The 16,450-nt window shown below is 54.4% G+C and overlaps 8 protein-coding genes across 8 annotated transcripts; 3 read left to right on the top strand and 5 right to left on the bottom strand.

Annotated features, from left to right (window-relative positions):
* Window positions 1-776: 776 nt before the first annotated feature.
* CCOS01_05463 (uncharacterized protein) lies at window positions 777-2,024 on the top strand (the record flags this gene model as incomplete). Its single annotated transcript, XM_060453643.1, has 1 exon — window positions 777-2,024. The coding sequence occupies one exon, from the start codon at window positions 777-779 to the stop codon at window positions 2,022-2,024; it is 1,248 nt and encodes a 415-aa protein (XP_060315415.1).
* A 330-nt stretch (window positions 2,025-2,354) lies between these two features.
* CCOS01_05462 (DUF218 domain-containing protein) lies at window positions 2,355-3,505 on the top strand (the record flags this gene model as incomplete). Its single annotated transcript, XM_060453642.1, has 2 exons — window positions 2,355-2,560; window positions 2,806-3,505. The coding sequence occupies 2 exons, from the start codon at window positions 2,355-2,357 to the stop codon at window positions 3,503-3,505; spliced, it is 906 nt and encodes a 301-aa protein (XP_060315414.1).
* Window positions 3,506-3,614: 109 nt separating this feature from the next.
* On the bottom strand, window positions 3,615-4,865 carry CCOS01_05461 (uncharacterized protein; the record flags this gene model as incomplete). The annotated part of the gene is made up of 2 exons (XM_060453641.1): window positions 3,615-4,123; window positions 4,250-4,865. The coding sequence occupies 2 exons, from the start codon at window positions 4,863-4,865 to the stop codon at window positions 3,615-3,617; spliced, it is 1,125 nt and encodes a 374-aa protein (XP_060315413.1).
* A 744-nt stretch (window positions 4,866-5,609) lies between these two features.
* On the bottom strand, window positions 5,610-7,058 carry CCOS01_05460 (uncharacterized protein; the record flags this gene model as incomplete). Its single annotated transcript, XM_060453640.1, has 2 exons — window positions 5,610-6,398; window positions 6,537-7,058. The coding sequence occupies 2 exons, from the start codon at window positions 7,056-7,058 to the stop codon at window positions 5,610-5,612; spliced, it is 1,311 nt and encodes a 436-aa protein (XP_060315412.1).
* Window positions 7,059-7,721: 663 nt separating this feature from the next.
* Window positions 7,722-7,949, bottom strand: CCOS01_05459 (uncharacterized protein; the record flags this gene model as incomplete). The annotated part of the gene is made up of 1 exon (XM_060453639.1): window positions 7,722-7,949. One exon carries the CDS (start codon window positions 7,947-7,949, stop codon window positions 7,722-7,724), a length of 228 nt encoding a protein of 75 aa, XP_060315411.1.
* Window positions 7,950-9,411: 1,462 nt separating this feature from the next.
* Window positions 9,412-9,756, bottom strand: CCOS01_05458 (uncharacterized protein; the record flags this gene model as incomplete). Its single annotated transcript, XM_060453638.1, has 1 exon — window positions 9,412-9,756. One exon carries the CDS (start codon window positions 9,754-9,756, stop codon window positions 9,412-9,414), a length of 345 nt encoding a protein of 114 aa, XP_060315410.1.
* A 1,839-nt stretch (window positions 9,757-11,595) lies between these two features.
* Window positions 11,596-12,949, top strand: CCOS01_05457 (fatty acid desaturase; the record flags this gene model as incomplete). The annotated part of the gene is made up of 3 exons (XM_060453637.1): window positions 11,596-11,790; window positions 11,922-12,200; window positions 12,275-12,949. The coding sequence occupies 3 exons, from the start codon at window positions 11,596-11,598 to the stop codon at window positions 12,947-12,949; spliced, it is 1,149 nt and encodes a 382-aa protein (XP_060315409.1).
* A 1,195-nt stretch (window positions 12,950-14,144) lies between these two features.
* CCOS01_05456 (MSP domain-containing protein) lies at window positions 14,145-15,340 on the bottom strand (the record flags this gene model as incomplete). The annotated part of the gene is made up of 7 exons (XM_060453636.1): window positions 14,145-14,543; window positions 14,597-14,737; window positions 14,805-14,920; window positions 14,973-15,031; window positions 15,086-15,108; window positions 15,171-15,241; window positions 15,301-15,340. The coding sequence occupies 7 exons, from the start codon at window positions 15,338-15,340 to the stop codon at window positions 14,145-14,147; spliced, it is 849 nt and encodes a 282-aa protein (XP_060315408.1).
* Window positions 15,341-16,450: the final 1,110 nt, after the last annotated feature.

Below are 16,450 nucleotides of genomic sequence, written 5' to 3'. Positions count from 1 at the left end.
TAGCCGCTTTACTTCTTTTTTGTGAGTGGCTGGCCACGCCATACCTCCCCGGTCGCAGTCGCAGTCACGGAGTTCTGGCTGTCTGCGTCTTTCTCTTTCCCCCCTTGTGGCGCGGCTTCATCAAGCAAGTCATCTTTGGCCAATCACGGGGGCTTCCCATTTCATGGTCACTGGTCCGTGGTGAGCCTGCCACTCACTCCTGCCTTCCATTATCTGCATGCCTGCCTGCAATTGAAGTGTGGCTGGAGCGGCACTTGCCAACTTCCATTGGATCCAATGCATTTCGATTCGGAATACGTACCTGCCTTGGCTCCTGCTCAGGTACATACTCCTGGCATTGCCGTTCCAGCAGGAACCCTGCCCAGCGCACCTGCTCAGGTTGAGCTTCGTTCCCGCTGCGTGCCTGCCTGCACCTAACGGCACCCGCTCCGTTAACGTTCAGGATCAGATGTAAATGGAAGATCTGGAATGCTCAGTAACATTCACTCGCTGACATCGTTCGGCGCCTGTCACGACTCTCATGATCAAAGACCTATCGTTCCCACAGACTTTCAGTGACTCACTTCTGAGGGGTTAGAAAAGCAACAACCAGCTGTTGCCGGGCTACGAAGTCCGAACAGCCCTATGCGAAAAGTGTCCGTCGGATCCAGAGCCGAAACCGAGATACGGATAGGCCGTTGGTGATCCTCCGGGCTTTAACATCCGGATACTGCCATCACTCCGTCATCTTCCGTTCCACCAAATCCAAGACCTCGCTGGGGTAAAGGACAGACATCATGGCAATGAAAGGCATCAGCCTAGGCCTGCACCGCATCTCACGGGCCCTCGAAGGTGTCCCCCAGAAATGGGATGCTATTCATGTCGCCGGCACAAACGGCAAAGGCACCACTTGCACGTACCTATCAGCCCTGTGCAAATCTTTTGGCATCTCAAACGGCCTCTTCACCTCCCCTTACCTAATAGAGCCGCGCGACGCCATCAAGATCAATGGCACGCCCGTGGCCCAAGACGTCTACGCCGACGTCAACCGCAAGATCATCGCCGACGACCAGGCTCGCCTATCACAGGATGCCGCCCAGGAAGCCCTCAGCCTCTTTGAGGTGACCACCCTCATCGCCTTTGGCGTCTTTAGCCGCGCTGATGTGCAGATGGGCATCGTCGAGGTCGGTCTCGGCGGCCGCCTCGACTCCACAAACGCCCTCCGCCGCAAGAGCGTCACCGTTATCACAAAGATCGGCCTCGACCACCAGGCCTTCCTTGGCAACACCTTGCCCGAGATCGCCAAGGAAAAGGCCGGCATCATGATGGCCGGCGTTCCGTGTGTCGTCGACGGCAGCAACCCGCCCGAGGTCCTCGAGGTCTTCCGGCAACATGCCGCCAGCGTCTCGGCGCCACTGCACCTCACCACGAGCCAGCCCGGTCTGCTCGAGGCTCTGTACGACTCGGAGCTAATGCCGCATCAGGCGCAGAACATGGCGTGCGCCATTGCGGCTTTCCAACTCGCCTACCCGCACCTTAATCTTTCTGTGGAAAAGGCCCTGCCGATTCTGAAGGACGTCAGTCACCTGGGGAGGCTATCGTGGTTGAACGTCGAGGCGAAGCATCCGTCGCGGAAGGAAAAGCCCATCCTCATCGACGGTGCTCACAACCCACAGTCAGCCGAGACATTGTCCACATACGTCGAGCGACGTCTGCGAGAAGCCGATAAGCCTGTGACGTGGATCGTGTCGGTATCGAAGCAGGACGGAAAGGATGCCGGCGGTATGCTGCGCACGCTGCTCAGACCCGGAGACAACGTCGCCTGCGTGGGCTTTTCTCGGCGGGAGACGATGCCCTGGGTCGAGCCTTTGCCGCTTCAGACCTTGAGGGAGATGGCCTCGAACGCGGGCGCCAAAGAGGTGTTTGAAAGCAAAGATGGTCTCGAAGAGGCTACGAGATGGGCTGTTGAGACCGCCAAAGATGGCCCGGTTGTCTTGACGGGGAGTCTCTACCTGGTAGGTGACGCATATAGAATCTTGTCGTAAGCAGTCACGGGATATCAAAAGTAATTATGAATTCGCAACCTCATGAGCATAATGTCCATCATGGATTTTCAATGCGTTTAGAGTTTCATGTAATAACACGCCAACAATGGCGACGACTTCATAGCACAAGGTAATGATATTTAATACCTGGCAATCCTTGATACCTATGTAATGGAGACGGGAAGTCTCAACTTTCACCGCCACAACATCACATGATCCACAATCTAATGCACATCAAATCCCAATCCCCAAAACACACCAGCACCCTTCCATCACACATATCGAGGAGATATATTACTAAGAGGGGAGCACAGCAAAAGGATCGAAGCCATGACATCAACAGCAGCACCAACCAACCTCATCGTCGTCTGCTGCCACGGCATCTGGACCGGCGGCCCCACCAACGGCCGCGCCGAGTCCGAGTGGCTCATCGCCGACTTCCAGACCGGCGAGACCCCGACGTTTATCGAGCACATCAAGGCCGGGCTGACGGCGCTGCGGGACGGGTACCCGGCTTCCGCGCTCGTGTTTTCGGGGTACGTAACTATAGATGCAGCCAAACCCCGACCTTTCCTTGTACTACCTCCAGCGATTGCCTACCTTGCCTTAAGGTAATGATTTGTTCCTGTTCGAGTATTGGCAGTGTCATTGCTCACGCTCGTTATCATTTCGTGACTTGCCGTTTTCACGCATCTTTGGTTTGTTCTTTGCCGCAGCAACGTCTTGTAGATATGAAGAAAACTACCAAGTATCAAGACTAACGACTCGTTCGATTACAAAGAGGTCCGACACGCAAAGAAACACGCCTCTCCGAAGCAGAATCCTACGCCAACCTCGCCGCCGCAAACGCTTACTTTGGCATCCTCCCTCCCCCCTCGTCTTCCTCTCCTACTTGTCCCTCCCCCTCCCCATCATCATCACCTCCCATAACATCCCTCATCCACACCGACACCCTCGCTCTAGACTCCTACCACAACATCCTCCACTCCCTCCTCCTCTTCCGCCGCCTCTACGCAACCTACCCTCGGACCCTCACAGTCGTAAGCCACGCCTTCAAGAAGCCTCGCATCCTCGACGGCCACTGCGCTGCCATAGGGTTTCCGTTGGATCAGGTTCGATATGTTGGGATCGATCCGCCGGGGATGAAGGGGGCTGCTGGTGCTGCTGGCTCGGTCAGCTCAACCGCCGCCGCCTCTGAGGAGGAGAAGAACGAAGAGGACGACAAGGGCAACGAAGGTGGTAGTGGTAATGGTTCCAAAGCCGGAGCCATCGCGGGCGTAAAGCACGCCGCGGACGAGTGGACGGTTGACCCGCACGGCGTGGGCCTGAGTTTAGCGGGCAAGAGGAGAGCGAGGAATCCGTGGGGTTTGGAAGATACCCTTTTCGCGAGCGAGGAGGAGAGGAGACAGAGTGGTCTCGTCACTAGGATCATAGACGGGCACGAGGCACTCGTGGAAGATGCAAAGAGGCCGTGGGCTTAGAAGTTATGTATACATACACAGTTAAATACCTACGTATATACATATTCAACCCTTGTCTTCAACCTCCTTGACCACCCCCTCTGTTAAGCATTACTCTGCTGCCAGTGCCTCAAATCTTCGACTTCTCACCAGCCTCAGCCCCCACGCCGCCGGCACCCTTCCCGGCAACAGCATCAACCAAAAACCTGACCGAATCCTCCACCATCCCCTCGCTAAATGCGTGCCCGACCCCCTCGTACACCTTGTTCTCGACCTCAACCCCAGCATCACGGTACCACGTCCCCGTCGCAGCCGTCAAGAACTCCAAAAACGGCGCAGACATGGCGTATGGAACGAGCTTATCCTCGCCGCCGGAGCAGACCAGGAATTTCTTACCGTGCAGGCGTAGGCCGTCCAGGACGCCGCGGAGACGCTTCCGCTCTTCGGCATTGTCTTCGGTGGTGAGACTGTCCGGGGTTGGGACGGCACCGGTGCCAAATAGGATACCCTTCGGGTCGTGGCGCAGACAAGAGGCCACGAGGTCGGGCGGGAAGTCTCTGCTACCCAGGAACGAGGCGCCGTTGTCTTGCGCGGAAAAGGTTGCCAGCTTGGATAACCTTGCCCGGTCCGACAAGAGAGCTGTTTGTTTTCCATCACATCGAATCAGCCCGGTCTCTTCCCTTCTCACCACTCACCTCTCAAAACAACGTATCTCCCCATCCCCAGGAAGAGAAAGACGAAGAAGAAGAAGAAGAAAAGACTCACCCATATAATCAGGACACCCAATAATCACAACCCCAGCCTCAACCCTCTCCTCCCTAAACATAGTCTGCCACGCACTATGCCCGCCCAAACTTACCCCGAGCACGAGATGCTGATCAATCCCCCACCCCTCCGCCGCCTTCCCATCCCTCTGCCCCAGCTCCATCTTCACGTACCCCTCCACGACGTCCAGAAGCCCCTTGGTATCCGCCACCATACCCGAAACCATCCCCCACATGTCCAGCGCGTGCGTCTTGTTCCCCTCGCGCCAGCTGTCCCTCGCCGTCGCCGACGCCGTCCTGGTGCCGTGGTTCTGCTGGTCAAACGCCACGGCGATGAGGGCTCTGCCGCCGCCGCCAGACGCAGAAGATGACGACGAAGAAGAAGACTTCTCCTCCCACCGGGAAATCACACGGCTCGCGATATCCTCCATATCCTCCTTGGCCCGCAACCGCGGGTGATGAAGCCACAGACACGACGCCGCCGACGGCCGCTTCTCGCGCGCGACGAGCTCCTCGAGACCGTAGACGTCACACAAGAGGCCAGACATGTGGATCGTCGTCCTGGAGACGGCGGGCGGCGGGGTGGACGCCCGCATCGGGTTGTGCGTTGCTGCCATGGCTACTGTTGGGGGGATGCAACGACGTTTGCTGTTACCTACAGCAGTGTGCCGAGTCAACTTTGAAATGGGACAAGTGTAATATTATGGGACCGGATATTTCCAAAGAGAAAACGACGTTGAGAGACCACCGAGAGAAGTGGAGGTTGTGTGGGATGGAGAGGTGTAAGTGAGAGAGAGGAGGTGAGGTTGGAGTTGCCGAGGCCCCAGAAAAGACGGAGTCGCAACGGAGCGAGCGCAACGTCAAAGTGGATGCGCCCGGTGGTTATGGCCAAGCGGCTTGCAGCCCGTCCGAACCTCAACTCTGATCATGTAGAGACTTAACTTGCATCAGGAACCATCAGGCGCAGGTCACCAACAATGAACATATTTCCAAGACCATCGATTTTAAAGATGAGTTTCCTAATGTGGGTAGTTTGGAAAAGCCCAGGCACCGGCAGTGCTCTCAAGCAATAATCGTCAAAATTCCCTTTGGCTATTCAGCCGAGTCCGTAAGTAAAAGAATCGCCGTTCGAGCATGCAGACTTCCACCCCTTAAACGCCGTATTTCTGTGCCTGTCCTATCCCCTTTCCGTGCCCTTAGCCCGTGTGTCATTACGACCTATGTACGTTGATCGATCAGTTTTATTGTTAACCTGCCTAGGCAGACTGCACTCATTAAATCCTGATAACATGGAGTAAGCCCCCATGTCATCGAGAAGCAGATGTTGTCGAATTCTTCCGCAAGTGTTGATAACCTCGCTCTCAATCCATCTTCCAGTGATTTGTCAGACCACCATCGTGATCCTCGTTGCCCAAGTACAACTCAATTGCGTACAGGGTCATTGTTGCTGCTACGTTCGTCCAGCGCCAGACGTTGCCGCCGGGGTCGCCTCCTCTCAGCGTCCATCCATCTGGCCCATCGTTTGTTGAGAAGTGTTGCAGAAGCAAGCTTGTGTACATGGCAATGAGAATCGAAGGCGAGAAGTAGGTGATAATCCCAAGGAGCCAGTTGGCAGCGTCTGATTCTTCCAGAGTCGGTTCCTCCATGAGAGCCCTGGCTCCCGATTCACGGACGGCAGGAATAATGCGTGTAGCGCAGTAAAAGACAAGAAGTCGGAAGGCGAGCGAAATGATGACAGAAGGCGTAATGGTCTGGAACGCCGCGTAGAGAAGACTGAGAGACGAGTGGACGGCATGGGGAAGGGAGCCGAGCATGTGGAGTAGAGTCGAGTAAGACGCCATGATAATCGGAGGCAAGGGTGGGAAGTCGGGCTGTGAGGACTGGTGTTGATCCGCCTCGGTGGACTCCGAGGGGAGGTAATCGGTGAAGATCTGGTAGACGCAGAGGACGACGTATGCGAAAAGCAGGGACGACTCGATAGGGTTGCCGCGCCCGCTGCCAATTCCATACGCGCCCAGGAAGAAGGCTGAAGTCATGGTGACACCGATCAAGATGGCATCCGAGTTGTCAATCCAAGGGAAGTGGGCGACACGCCAGAGAAAGTAAACGGCGCTCGCAAGCACGCTACCAGAGATAACGAGCAGGATAATCTGTCAAAGCCATCAGTAAGTCTCGCACAAAGTCAAAGTATGCGATCCGGAGCTGTAAGACTAGGACCACGGCCAGTCTGTCCGTGAACGGGCTTGGGTCTCACAGAGTCGGGGGCACAGGAGAGGGGTTCCACGTACAATCCAAGTGTCGCTTCGTCCTCTGTTGACGAGCCATTTGGTGATCTGTCCGGCAGCTTGAATGACAAGGAGCGTGCAGAATCCCTCGAGAAGCTGGAAAACGGGACTTGAGTACCTCAACGTCTTATCCCAACCGCCCAAGGTTATGGTCTCAATAACACCACCCTCGCCAAATACCCATTCGCCCCATGACGTCGACTTGGAAGTGGTGATGCCTTGCAGCGTCCGCTCCACCCAGTTGGTAGCTCCAGCGTCGACGGCGAAGCGGCTGAGGGCCCAGATCAAAAGTCCGGGAATGACAACCCACTGGGAGAGGCGAAGGATGACGGATATGGCCCAGCGAACGCGCGACTTTGCGGGGGTGACGACGGCGATGGTCGAGTAGACAAAGTAGAAGGCGGAGAGGGCAAGACTGTAGGCCAGTCCACTGTCCCTACCGCCGACATCAAAGGCGACAGGTATGGAGAGGACTATGCTCAGCAGGAAGATGGCACTGGCGACGATTCGGAGGAACCACCACATCGGCGCGACGAGCTGGCTTGCTGGAGCCGCGCCGACAGAGGGGTATGTTTCTGGCGATGACCGGCCACTTTGGACGGCAGGTCGGCGTGGTCGCGAACGGTCGAGGGAAGCGACAAAGAGAGGCGCTCGTAAATGTCGTCGCAGACTTGGAGAGGGCCGAGCTTAGTTTGGTGGTGGGGAGCACGCGAGACGGTGAGGGGACCGTAGATGGTGTTTGTATAATATCAGAGCAAAGTTGGATCGTCTCGTCTCGCTGGTCGATGGCAGGAACTCGGCAGGAGTAAGGTATTCAGAGGATATCGACGGATGCTGTTGCGAAATATGGCATGCAGACAACTCAAAGCAGAGGAGGTGCGAAGTCGGTGCAAAGTCCGGCGGTCGGGAAACAAAGCTGGGTGATAGAAGCAGAATGTGCCAACCTGCCGGTAGATTTTTGGGCGAGGTGGCAGGAAGCGGACCGCAAGTGGGAGCTTGGGCTTATCGTTAAAGGCGGTTCTGCTCGCCTACCTCCTTATCTTCACGTGGCGTTACCTGCTAAGATCCCATCTCTACTTAGGTACCGTACCTTAGGTACCTTAAGCACTTTAAGCCTATGAGCGGTGAAGCTGCAGCTCGTAGGATGATGTGACAAGGCCCAAGCTTCCCCTTCTCATCTCTGGTTCTCTATTTAATCCTGTTTAATTCTGTTTCTCTCCGACCTTGGTTGCAATAAAGAGAAGAAAACGGTGACGGCGTTGCATTTCTACTTGCTGTGGCAGGCAGAAATGAGACATCATGATCTGCAAGACATAAGGCCACAGACTGCATGCAACACCTCACATGCACAAAGAGTTGAGCAGAGGAAACAGCCGTCACCACATGGAACACACTAAAAATCACAAGTAAATTCATCAGTGGGTGTCTCTGAGGTCGCGTGCCCCTATCGCGCAGACGTACTCAGCCCTCAAGGTAGGTTAAGGTAGCTACGCAGGTCCAGTCCGTCCCATCCCATCTTTCCCCGAGCCTTGGAATCCCAGCAGGATCCGACGAGACGACCCAGGGCCTGACAAGCTGACAAGTTCTTGGAATTAACCGTATTATTGCAGCGGTTATTGCAGCGTTGCAGAGGCGCCCTGCAGCTAAACGGCCGGCCTCCACTTGGGGAGGTGTTGGTGCCATTCTAGCCCCCTCTGGTGCCATCCCTGCCCTGGTCCCTTTTGCTTCTATCTCCATCTGCCAAAACCTGTACTTGTGAGCTCGACTTATCTGCATGTGACAGCCAATCACGGGAACCCCTCCTTCAATGCCATGGTACCAATGTCTCTACCTCAACCTCTCTCAACTGGTCATCATGATGTACAGAAGCTACTACTGCAAGTCACACGAACGTTTTGAAGACCATTTTGATCCTTCAGCGTCAACTTAACATGTCTGCATCAAGCTTGCCAGGCCCTTTGCTCTTGGTTCATCTTATCTTGCCGTGCCTCAAAGCGGGGTTCCCGATACAACAGCGGGCAGGCACTGGGCAACGCACTCTCAATCCAGCTCAGTCGACGAGACTATGGTTGGACCTGCTGCGCAAATGATCATAGTTACAGCCCGAGTTTTACCTTGATGTTTCTCTTGAATCAACTGCCTTTATTCATTCGAGTCCTTCGCCTCTGAAATCCAGCCAACCATTGAGCAGTTGTTCTTTGGACTTGGATACAACTTGAGTTGAATTCAATATTACATTTCCTCGTTGCCTTCTTAGGGTTTACTATGAACGACAACATGCCAAGGCTAGTTGTTGTATTGCCAAGAAGGGTTTGGTGCCTAGAATGTCGAATAATATTGAAGGCAGACCTAGTAAGTTTAGACCAGTTCTTATTCCGAGTAGCTGATGATGATACTTAGGTAGCAGACTTGACTGCTTGGCTCTCGACCCTTACGCCGCCGATCGCGGCGAGATACATTCTCCATTGTGCCGGGCCATAAAACCAAGCATTGTTGGTCACACAAAGACGCGCGCCTCGGGAGCATTGTTTCTTCGATCGCTAGTCCCTTGTGTGATCATCCATGCCTAAAGCAGCTCGTATGACTCTAGTTTTGACGACTATCTATTATCTACATGCAACGTAGCCAGACATCGTCTACCCAGACTTCCTTCTCTGTGCCACAAATGCCGATGTCAGATCAAGGCTTTCTAGCAGAGGCAAGGCAGATGGATGGTCTGATAATTGCTGCAGTTCCTGCCAGTTGGCACATCACTTCCGGTCTGCAGATAGAGTTGCCAATAGCTTGTATCCAGCTGACACACCAAGAAATTCAGCTCTGCCAGGTGTTAGTAGGTATCATCTCTGTCCAGTTCGAATATCCGTGGTGAACAAGGGAACTACATACGTCGTCCCCAGCTACTACTCTGGGTAGTGATGATAGTATCACCCTCGAGCCCCCACGCGCTGGTGCCGGAGGCGTTGCTCAACGAAAGAGTCTTGTACGACGTAGCATCGCCGCCAATGTTGAGATACGAGCTCGAATTGGCGCTCTGGATGGTGCCGGCAATATTGAAGAATTCTGCCGACGCCTCAGGCCCCAGAACGGGGATCGACTTGTCTTTTGGGTAGGCTTGGAGGTACAGGTGGTAGACGGGATCGGTCACGCCCCTGATCTTCTCTGGCTTGGCGAGAACGATGCCGGTGAGGGATGCCAGGGACGTGGCGAGTAGGACGAAGCGCATGTTTTTGGCTTTTGAAACGTTGCTCTTTGGATTGTAGATGATGCTTTTTGAGGATTTGCGATTTTGCAGAGGCTGATCACCGAGACGTCAAGATTTCGAGTGCCAAAACTGTCATGATGCCAAGTTCCCTTCTGTTAAGTGCTTCTTATGTTCAACCGTTACAACCCCTCTTGCGGTCCATCTCCCTCCGAAGACCTGCTCGATGAGCAGAAATTTATGGCTATACGGCAGTTTGTATATGACGGGTAAATGAAAAGGAGCAAGGACGGCACGTTGAACGAGCCAATCTAGTGCGCCAATGTAACGATGCCACCATATAAGAGCACTATGTCTCTGACGGCCCGCGGCAATCCTGTCCGATTAAGTTGGCACGGAGAAAAAAAAGAAGAAAACGTGGGGTTCGCTTCGGCATAAAGCCTCCGTCCCTTTGCCATACACCACGGACCTCTGTCTCGAGTCTTGACTTTGGACAACCAGGCGGGAGGCGATGTTCTTCATTCGTGCTCTTTGCTCATGGAGCACGCAGAAAACACGCATTGCGCGGATGCATCGGGTGTGTAACGTGAGATATCTGTACCTGACGGGATAAGACCACGCAAGGTACAGAGCGAAAGGTGAGTGCATGGTTGATCCCATCTTATCACGGCATCAAAGCTGTCGAAGACTCGACACGGCAGAATGGGTGTACGAATAGGTACACAAAGAAAGAAGCTGGTCAAGTGATGCACTGCGATATCGTCGCCATTGGCTTCTCGTAGGCGACGAAAACGCAACTCACAGCTTCGTGGTACCTCGAAAACTTACGAGATGGAGCATGGCCATCACCGTTGATCTACGGATCAACTAAGCTTGGATGGTTGCACGGCATGGAAAAAGTCGAGATGCGCAACCAAGCACAAGCTTGACAGGGGCCATCTTACCCTGAGGCTTGAGTGGAGGGGAAGGGGAAGGGGAAGAAGTGTGGTGTGTGGGGATTCAATGGAGGATTTGGATTTCCCCAAATCTCCCCCAAGGGCCCCCAACAACGTCCCAAGAAAAAACCAGAGAAAATTTCAGCAATCCCTTGCTCATCCCGGCCAGCTGGAGCGAGCTTTGCCAAAGCCTATCTTTACTGAGTAGGTAATCCAGACAGGTGAGGGAGTACGGATAGGTGGGAGATGCAGCCAGAAACCGTAAACCACATGTTCCGAACGATTGGCCACAGCGGGGCAAGGGAAGGGGACCCCTTGAGCCCTTCCATTTTCATTCCAGCATCCACCCCCACTGCTATCCACTGCGCCACACCTCAAGTTGCAGAAACCTGAGAGAACAGATGGAAAGCAGAGAGCAGAAAGCAGAAATGCGGTACCTGGAGAGGCGACCTTGTTACACCGCTTGACCGCTTCGGACCACGCCCCCAGGGCCCAGGGCCCAGGTACCTCTCCATACCCCTAACTTCTAACAGCCCGCCATCAGGAGATTTGCCATTTTCGAGGCATGATCTTTCTCCCACCAACACTCCATTTCCTGTTGCGCAAAGGGGGAAACACATAAGACTTTTTGTTTTCGTCTCTTTTTCCTCATTGACAAGTGCGCTCGGTGGAAAACTCTCGTTTCCTCACGGACACCCTCTTTCTCCTCGAGACCTTGACATTTTTTTATAAATTAAATGTCCCAGAGCCGGTGATTCGACACTCGTTCTCTTTTCGCCCCTCCCCTCTATCTCTCTATCGGTCAGGACAGATCGATATTGGCCTTTTTTTTTCTCTTCGATACAACTGTTCGCGCGCGCCACACCTAACACGACACCCACGAACAAGCACCACCACCACCACCACCACCCTCAGACACCGCAGCACAATGGCTTCGTCCGCTGCCTCAACCGTGACGCAGCCGTCCAAGCGCAAGTCCGCCGCCGCGCCCGATGGCGTCGCCGCCGGCAAGCTGACGACCGATGCGCCGACCGAGACCCCCAAAGAGAAGGACTTCTTCTGGACCTACACCGAGGAACCGCACCGAACTCGCCGACTGGCCATCATCAAGGCTCACCCGGAGGTATGTCCTTTCACCAAACGACACAACCTTCCACATGTCTCCTTTCTCCCACTCTACAAACCGCAATGCTCTATAACAGTGGCCAGTATCTCTTCTGTAAAATGCTCAATGGCTAACAACCGCATCACCAGGTTACCAAGCTCTGCGGGCCGGAGCCCCTGACAAAGTACGTCGTCGCCGGCGTCGTCGCCATGCAAATCTTCTGGGCCTGGTACCTCCGCGACACCTCCTTCTTCTCCTGGAAGTTCTGGCTCGTCGGCTACGTCTTCGGCGCCACCGCCAACCAGAACCTCTTCCTCGCCATCCACGAAATCTCCCACAACCTCGCCTTCCGCTCCCCGCTCGCCAACCGCCTGTTCGCCATCTTTGCCAACCTGCCCATCGGCGTGCCCTACAGCGCTTCCTTCCGTGTAAGTCTCTGAAAGCCTCCATTGTTCAAGAAGAAGAACGAAGAAGGACAACCACTGACATTCATACCCTCCAGCCCTACCACCTGACGCACCACAAGTCCCTCGGCGTCGACGGCCTCGACACCGACCTCCCCACCGCCCTCGAAGTCGTCTTCTTCGACTCCATCCTCGGCAAGGCCTTCTTCTGCACCTTCCAAATCTTCTTCTACGCCGTCCGCCCGACCCTCGTCTACAGCGTCCCCTTCACCTGGGTCCACTACCTCAACATCGCCGTCCAGCTCGCCTTCGACTACGCCCTTTACTCGGCCTTTGGCTTCAACACCATCCTCTACTTCCTCCTCTCCTCCTTCCTCGCCGGCTCCCTCCACCCGCTCGCCGGCCACTTCATCGCGGAGCACTACGTCTACGAGACCGTCACCCCCGCCCAGCGCGACGCCGCCAACAACATCCCCGTCCCCGAGACCTTCTCCTACTACGGCCCCCTCAACTTCCTGACCTACAACGTCGGCCTGCACAACGAGCACCACGACTTCCCCGCCGTCCCCTGGACCCGCCTGCCCAAGCTCCGCGCCATCGCCAGCGAGTTCTACGACGAGCTGCCCCGCCACGAGAGCTGGACCTATGTCATTTGGCGCTTCATCCTCGACCCCAACGTCGGCATCACCTCCCGCGTCAAGAGGAAGCAGGGCGGTCGCAAGGTTGGCGGCGGTGCCGTGGCCCACTGGACGCGTGAGGAGATTGAGGCATGAGGAGGGGAAAACGGTGTAGAAAGAGAGAGACTGAATGGATGTTGTTTTCAATCTGGAAGACAAAATCTTGTGTATAAAGAAAAAAAGTTATCTGACGAACAAGTGGCACTATATATATTTAGCTCACGAACCGGGTGCGGATGAAAGACGCCCCCCTTTAGATATGAAGAAAGTTTAATGAAGCATCAAGTTGAAATACAAACGAGAAAATGCCATTCTATCTGTGTCTCTTTCAACGAAAAACAAAGTGCCGAACTTGCTTTACTACAAGTCATGACCGAAAGGGTTCCAGGAAAGATCGCATTTCAACCACATGAGCCATGTTTTATCTCGCTTAGGTGGCTCCTATTCAAAGATCGCCCTCCGACTGGGCACATGAACACAGTCCCTCGGATTGGACGACGTGAGACGACTCAAAAATGCATAAACGCGAGGCAAAAATAGCTCAAGAGGTCAATACTATCTGGACGGGAGAATGTGGCTCCAAGTATATATACTCCTTCCCGTTCCAATTTCCCCAACAGTCCACAAGGTCGTTGTCACCCTGATATGAACGAAAAGAACAGAAAGAAAAAGGCCAACATCAGATATGTATCCCCTGACCAAAGTGACGGTGACCAACGCATGAAAATGCTCAATGCACTACTACCTACCCCCCATCTCTCTGCCACGGACCCAATTCCCAAATATCATAAAAGCTGTCTTTCCTCGAGGAGATTGACCGATGTGGGTGGTGCTCGACCAAACATCATGGCAAAGCTACGAGAAGTCTCGTACTGTACAGCCTCCTGTGTTAGTCAGTTGTGTGGTGTGAGATATACTGCTCAGGTTGTTGAAAGCGGCTCGATTCATAACATCGAGTCGACAAAGTCACAGAACACTAAAAAGATGAACATCGTCATGAGATCAGTCTCTGAAATCAACTACTTCGCGTCCGGGACGCCACGCCGTTACGACAAAAAGAATCCTTATGGTTACATGTGATTTGACTCCGTTCCATGTCTGTCGATGGTCCTCCTCTCCATCCACCTCACCGCATCGCCAAACTTCCGCTCATCGTGCCATTGTGTTTTGGCAAGTAACTACAGGGGCGTCAACGACTATGCTGCCTCAACCCGGTGCTACTTAGCGCTTCATAAGTCCTCCAGTAGAAAGGTCGTGTAAGGGGGAATTGTCAGGGAAAACCAAAAATGGTTTAGAAGAAGAAGTAAGCAAGGAGGAAACTGAACAAGCACAGAATGGCAACAATTTGTACCGAGACACCTTCAGCTCCCTGCCTCACCGCCGCGGCAGCCTCTTGGGCAGTAGGGAGCTTCTCAGTCTCGGTCTTGACGCGTTGCCGGAGGCCGCTGGTGTCCTGCAGGCTTGCAATCTTGGCCTCGGCCTGGGAAAGCTTTTGCTTCAACTCTTCGTAGGTGACCTGGGCGGTATTGGCGACAACGTGACTCGCAGCGCTGACTGTAGACTGTGCCTTCTCGGAAACAGTATCCTCCTTCACATCGGAGGTCGATGGTCGAGCTGCAGGCGCAGGGCTGCCGGAGTCGGCATCCGGCTGGGGAGACGAGTAGACGTTGGAGACATCGGGGGTATAGTCCTGCGGTTTGTTAGCATTTCGTTTCAGAGTCGACGAGCTGTCAGAGAACATACGCCGTTGACCACGGACTGGCGATTGGGTGTGGATGCGACAGCAGAAGCGCTGCCACCATTAAGGGACACCGAGTCTTCGGCGGCGAGCCAGTTGACGCGGATCTTGCGCTCGATGAGTGAAGACTTGTCAGTCTGGTCGAGCTGTGTTATCAGGCGTTGCGTTAGCTTGTGCGCCAAACCTTCGGAATCAATGTGGGGGTTTTCGTACAATGTTTGCAATGCTCGCAAACTCCTTGTCAGCAGTGATGGAGACGGATTGGACCAGGAACTTGTCGCGGCACTTGGTGTCGAGAGCCGGCTCTGCCTTCATGGCCTGGAGAAGGACTGAATACTGTGAGTGACATGTGACCACCTGGCGTTTGCGCAGAGCACCAACCTGTAACCTCGACATCTTGTCCAGGTTCAACACGGCCCGAGTTGGGGCGAACGCAGTACCTGGAGATATCGTCAGTCGCTTACGAAGGCTGCACGGCAGGCAAGGGATCGTACTGCTTCGGGGCGGTGGTTTTGACCTGGTCGCATAATCTGTGAGCAAAGGGTGACGTGAAAGCCGAGGAATTGGGTGGCCGCATACCTTGAAGGCGATGGGGGACTGGTTCGGGTTCTTGATCCGCAGAATCCGAGCGACTTCGACAGTGAAGGGACCTGGGAAGAAGAGAATTGTCAGCACGACGCAAGATGGGATGCGCGCAAGAAAGACCTACGCTTGAAGCTCAACTCGGTGGGCTCGATTTCGACCGACATGGTGGGTTTGGGGCGGGTGCGAAACTAGTGGGTGATGATGTAGAGTAGATTAGGAGAATCCGGCGCAATCGAAACAGGCCTCGGCCTGGGCTAACGGGAGGAAGAGAATTTGCGAGATAAACGTGAGGGGGCGAGACGATGTCGAAGGAGTGTTGCGCGCGGGGCGATATTAGAAAAGTCGATGGGTTGTAAGGTAGGGTCAAGGTTTCTTGAAAGAGTACGAACGTAAGGAGGGAACCTGTGGTAAGGTAGGTAAGGTATGGTGAGGTAAGAAAGGCAAGCAGGGTAATTGACCACGGTTCGGGACGGGTACGAAGTACGGGCAGAAAAGCAGGTGTTTCGCACGCAAGAAAGAGCCCACGACGTAATACACACCACCGTAAGGCAAGGTACCTAAGCAGCGTGGCAGCTAAGGTACCTAACCAACGACAAACTGGGCTGGACTCGATTGGGATAGGGAGGATGCGCACACAAAGTTCGGCTTCTGGGCAAACCGATTCCTCTCCCAGACTCCCACTCTCACTCTCAGTCTCGGGCAGTCCAGGCCAGGTTTCATTAAGGTACACTCTAGACTCTCTAGCCCCCCTGTGGCCCCCTTACAAGTTTAGCGGACGGTCAATCGGAGTCGCGCTCTGGGGCCTCGGGCCTCCACTCGCAGCTTCCCTTGGTAACTTGGGGCAGGGGTGGTTAATCCGGGCCCGGGGGTTTGATTGATCATGTTCATCCACTAAAAGTGGAAGGGACCCCTTCATGTGGCGCTTCTAATTATACCAGGTACTATGACGGTACTTGGCTCTGTCGACGAACCTATGCAGTACCTGTATTGTCTTCAGTCTTTGGAGGAAGGAACTTATTGCTGCCTTGACAGCTCTGGACAAACTAGACCTGGTTCTAAACTCAAGATAGAATCCAACGAAGAGATAGGGACAGAGAGGAACATCAATTAGATACTTACGTTACCTGACAAAGCATGAGGGATAAAGAGCTCCAGAGTCCGTGTTGTCGGTCCCTCCCGCGCTCCAGCCACTGCCAGGTCGCCCCTCTATCCACAGCTCTCATCGGAGAAGGCACCTGCAGATGACGTCTCGGGAAACAACCACTCAACAGTGC

This window comes from Colletotrichum costaricense, assembly GCF_030867565.1.
Source record: "Colletotrichum costaricense strain IMI 309622 chromosome Unknown Scaffold_5.1, whole genome shotgun sequence".
Taxonomy (NCBI): Eukaryota; Fungi; Ascomycota; class Sordariomycetes; order Glomerellales; family Glomerellaceae; genus Colletotrichum; species Colletotrichum costaricense.
This window is presented reverse-complemented; position numbering and strand designations above follow the sequence as displayed.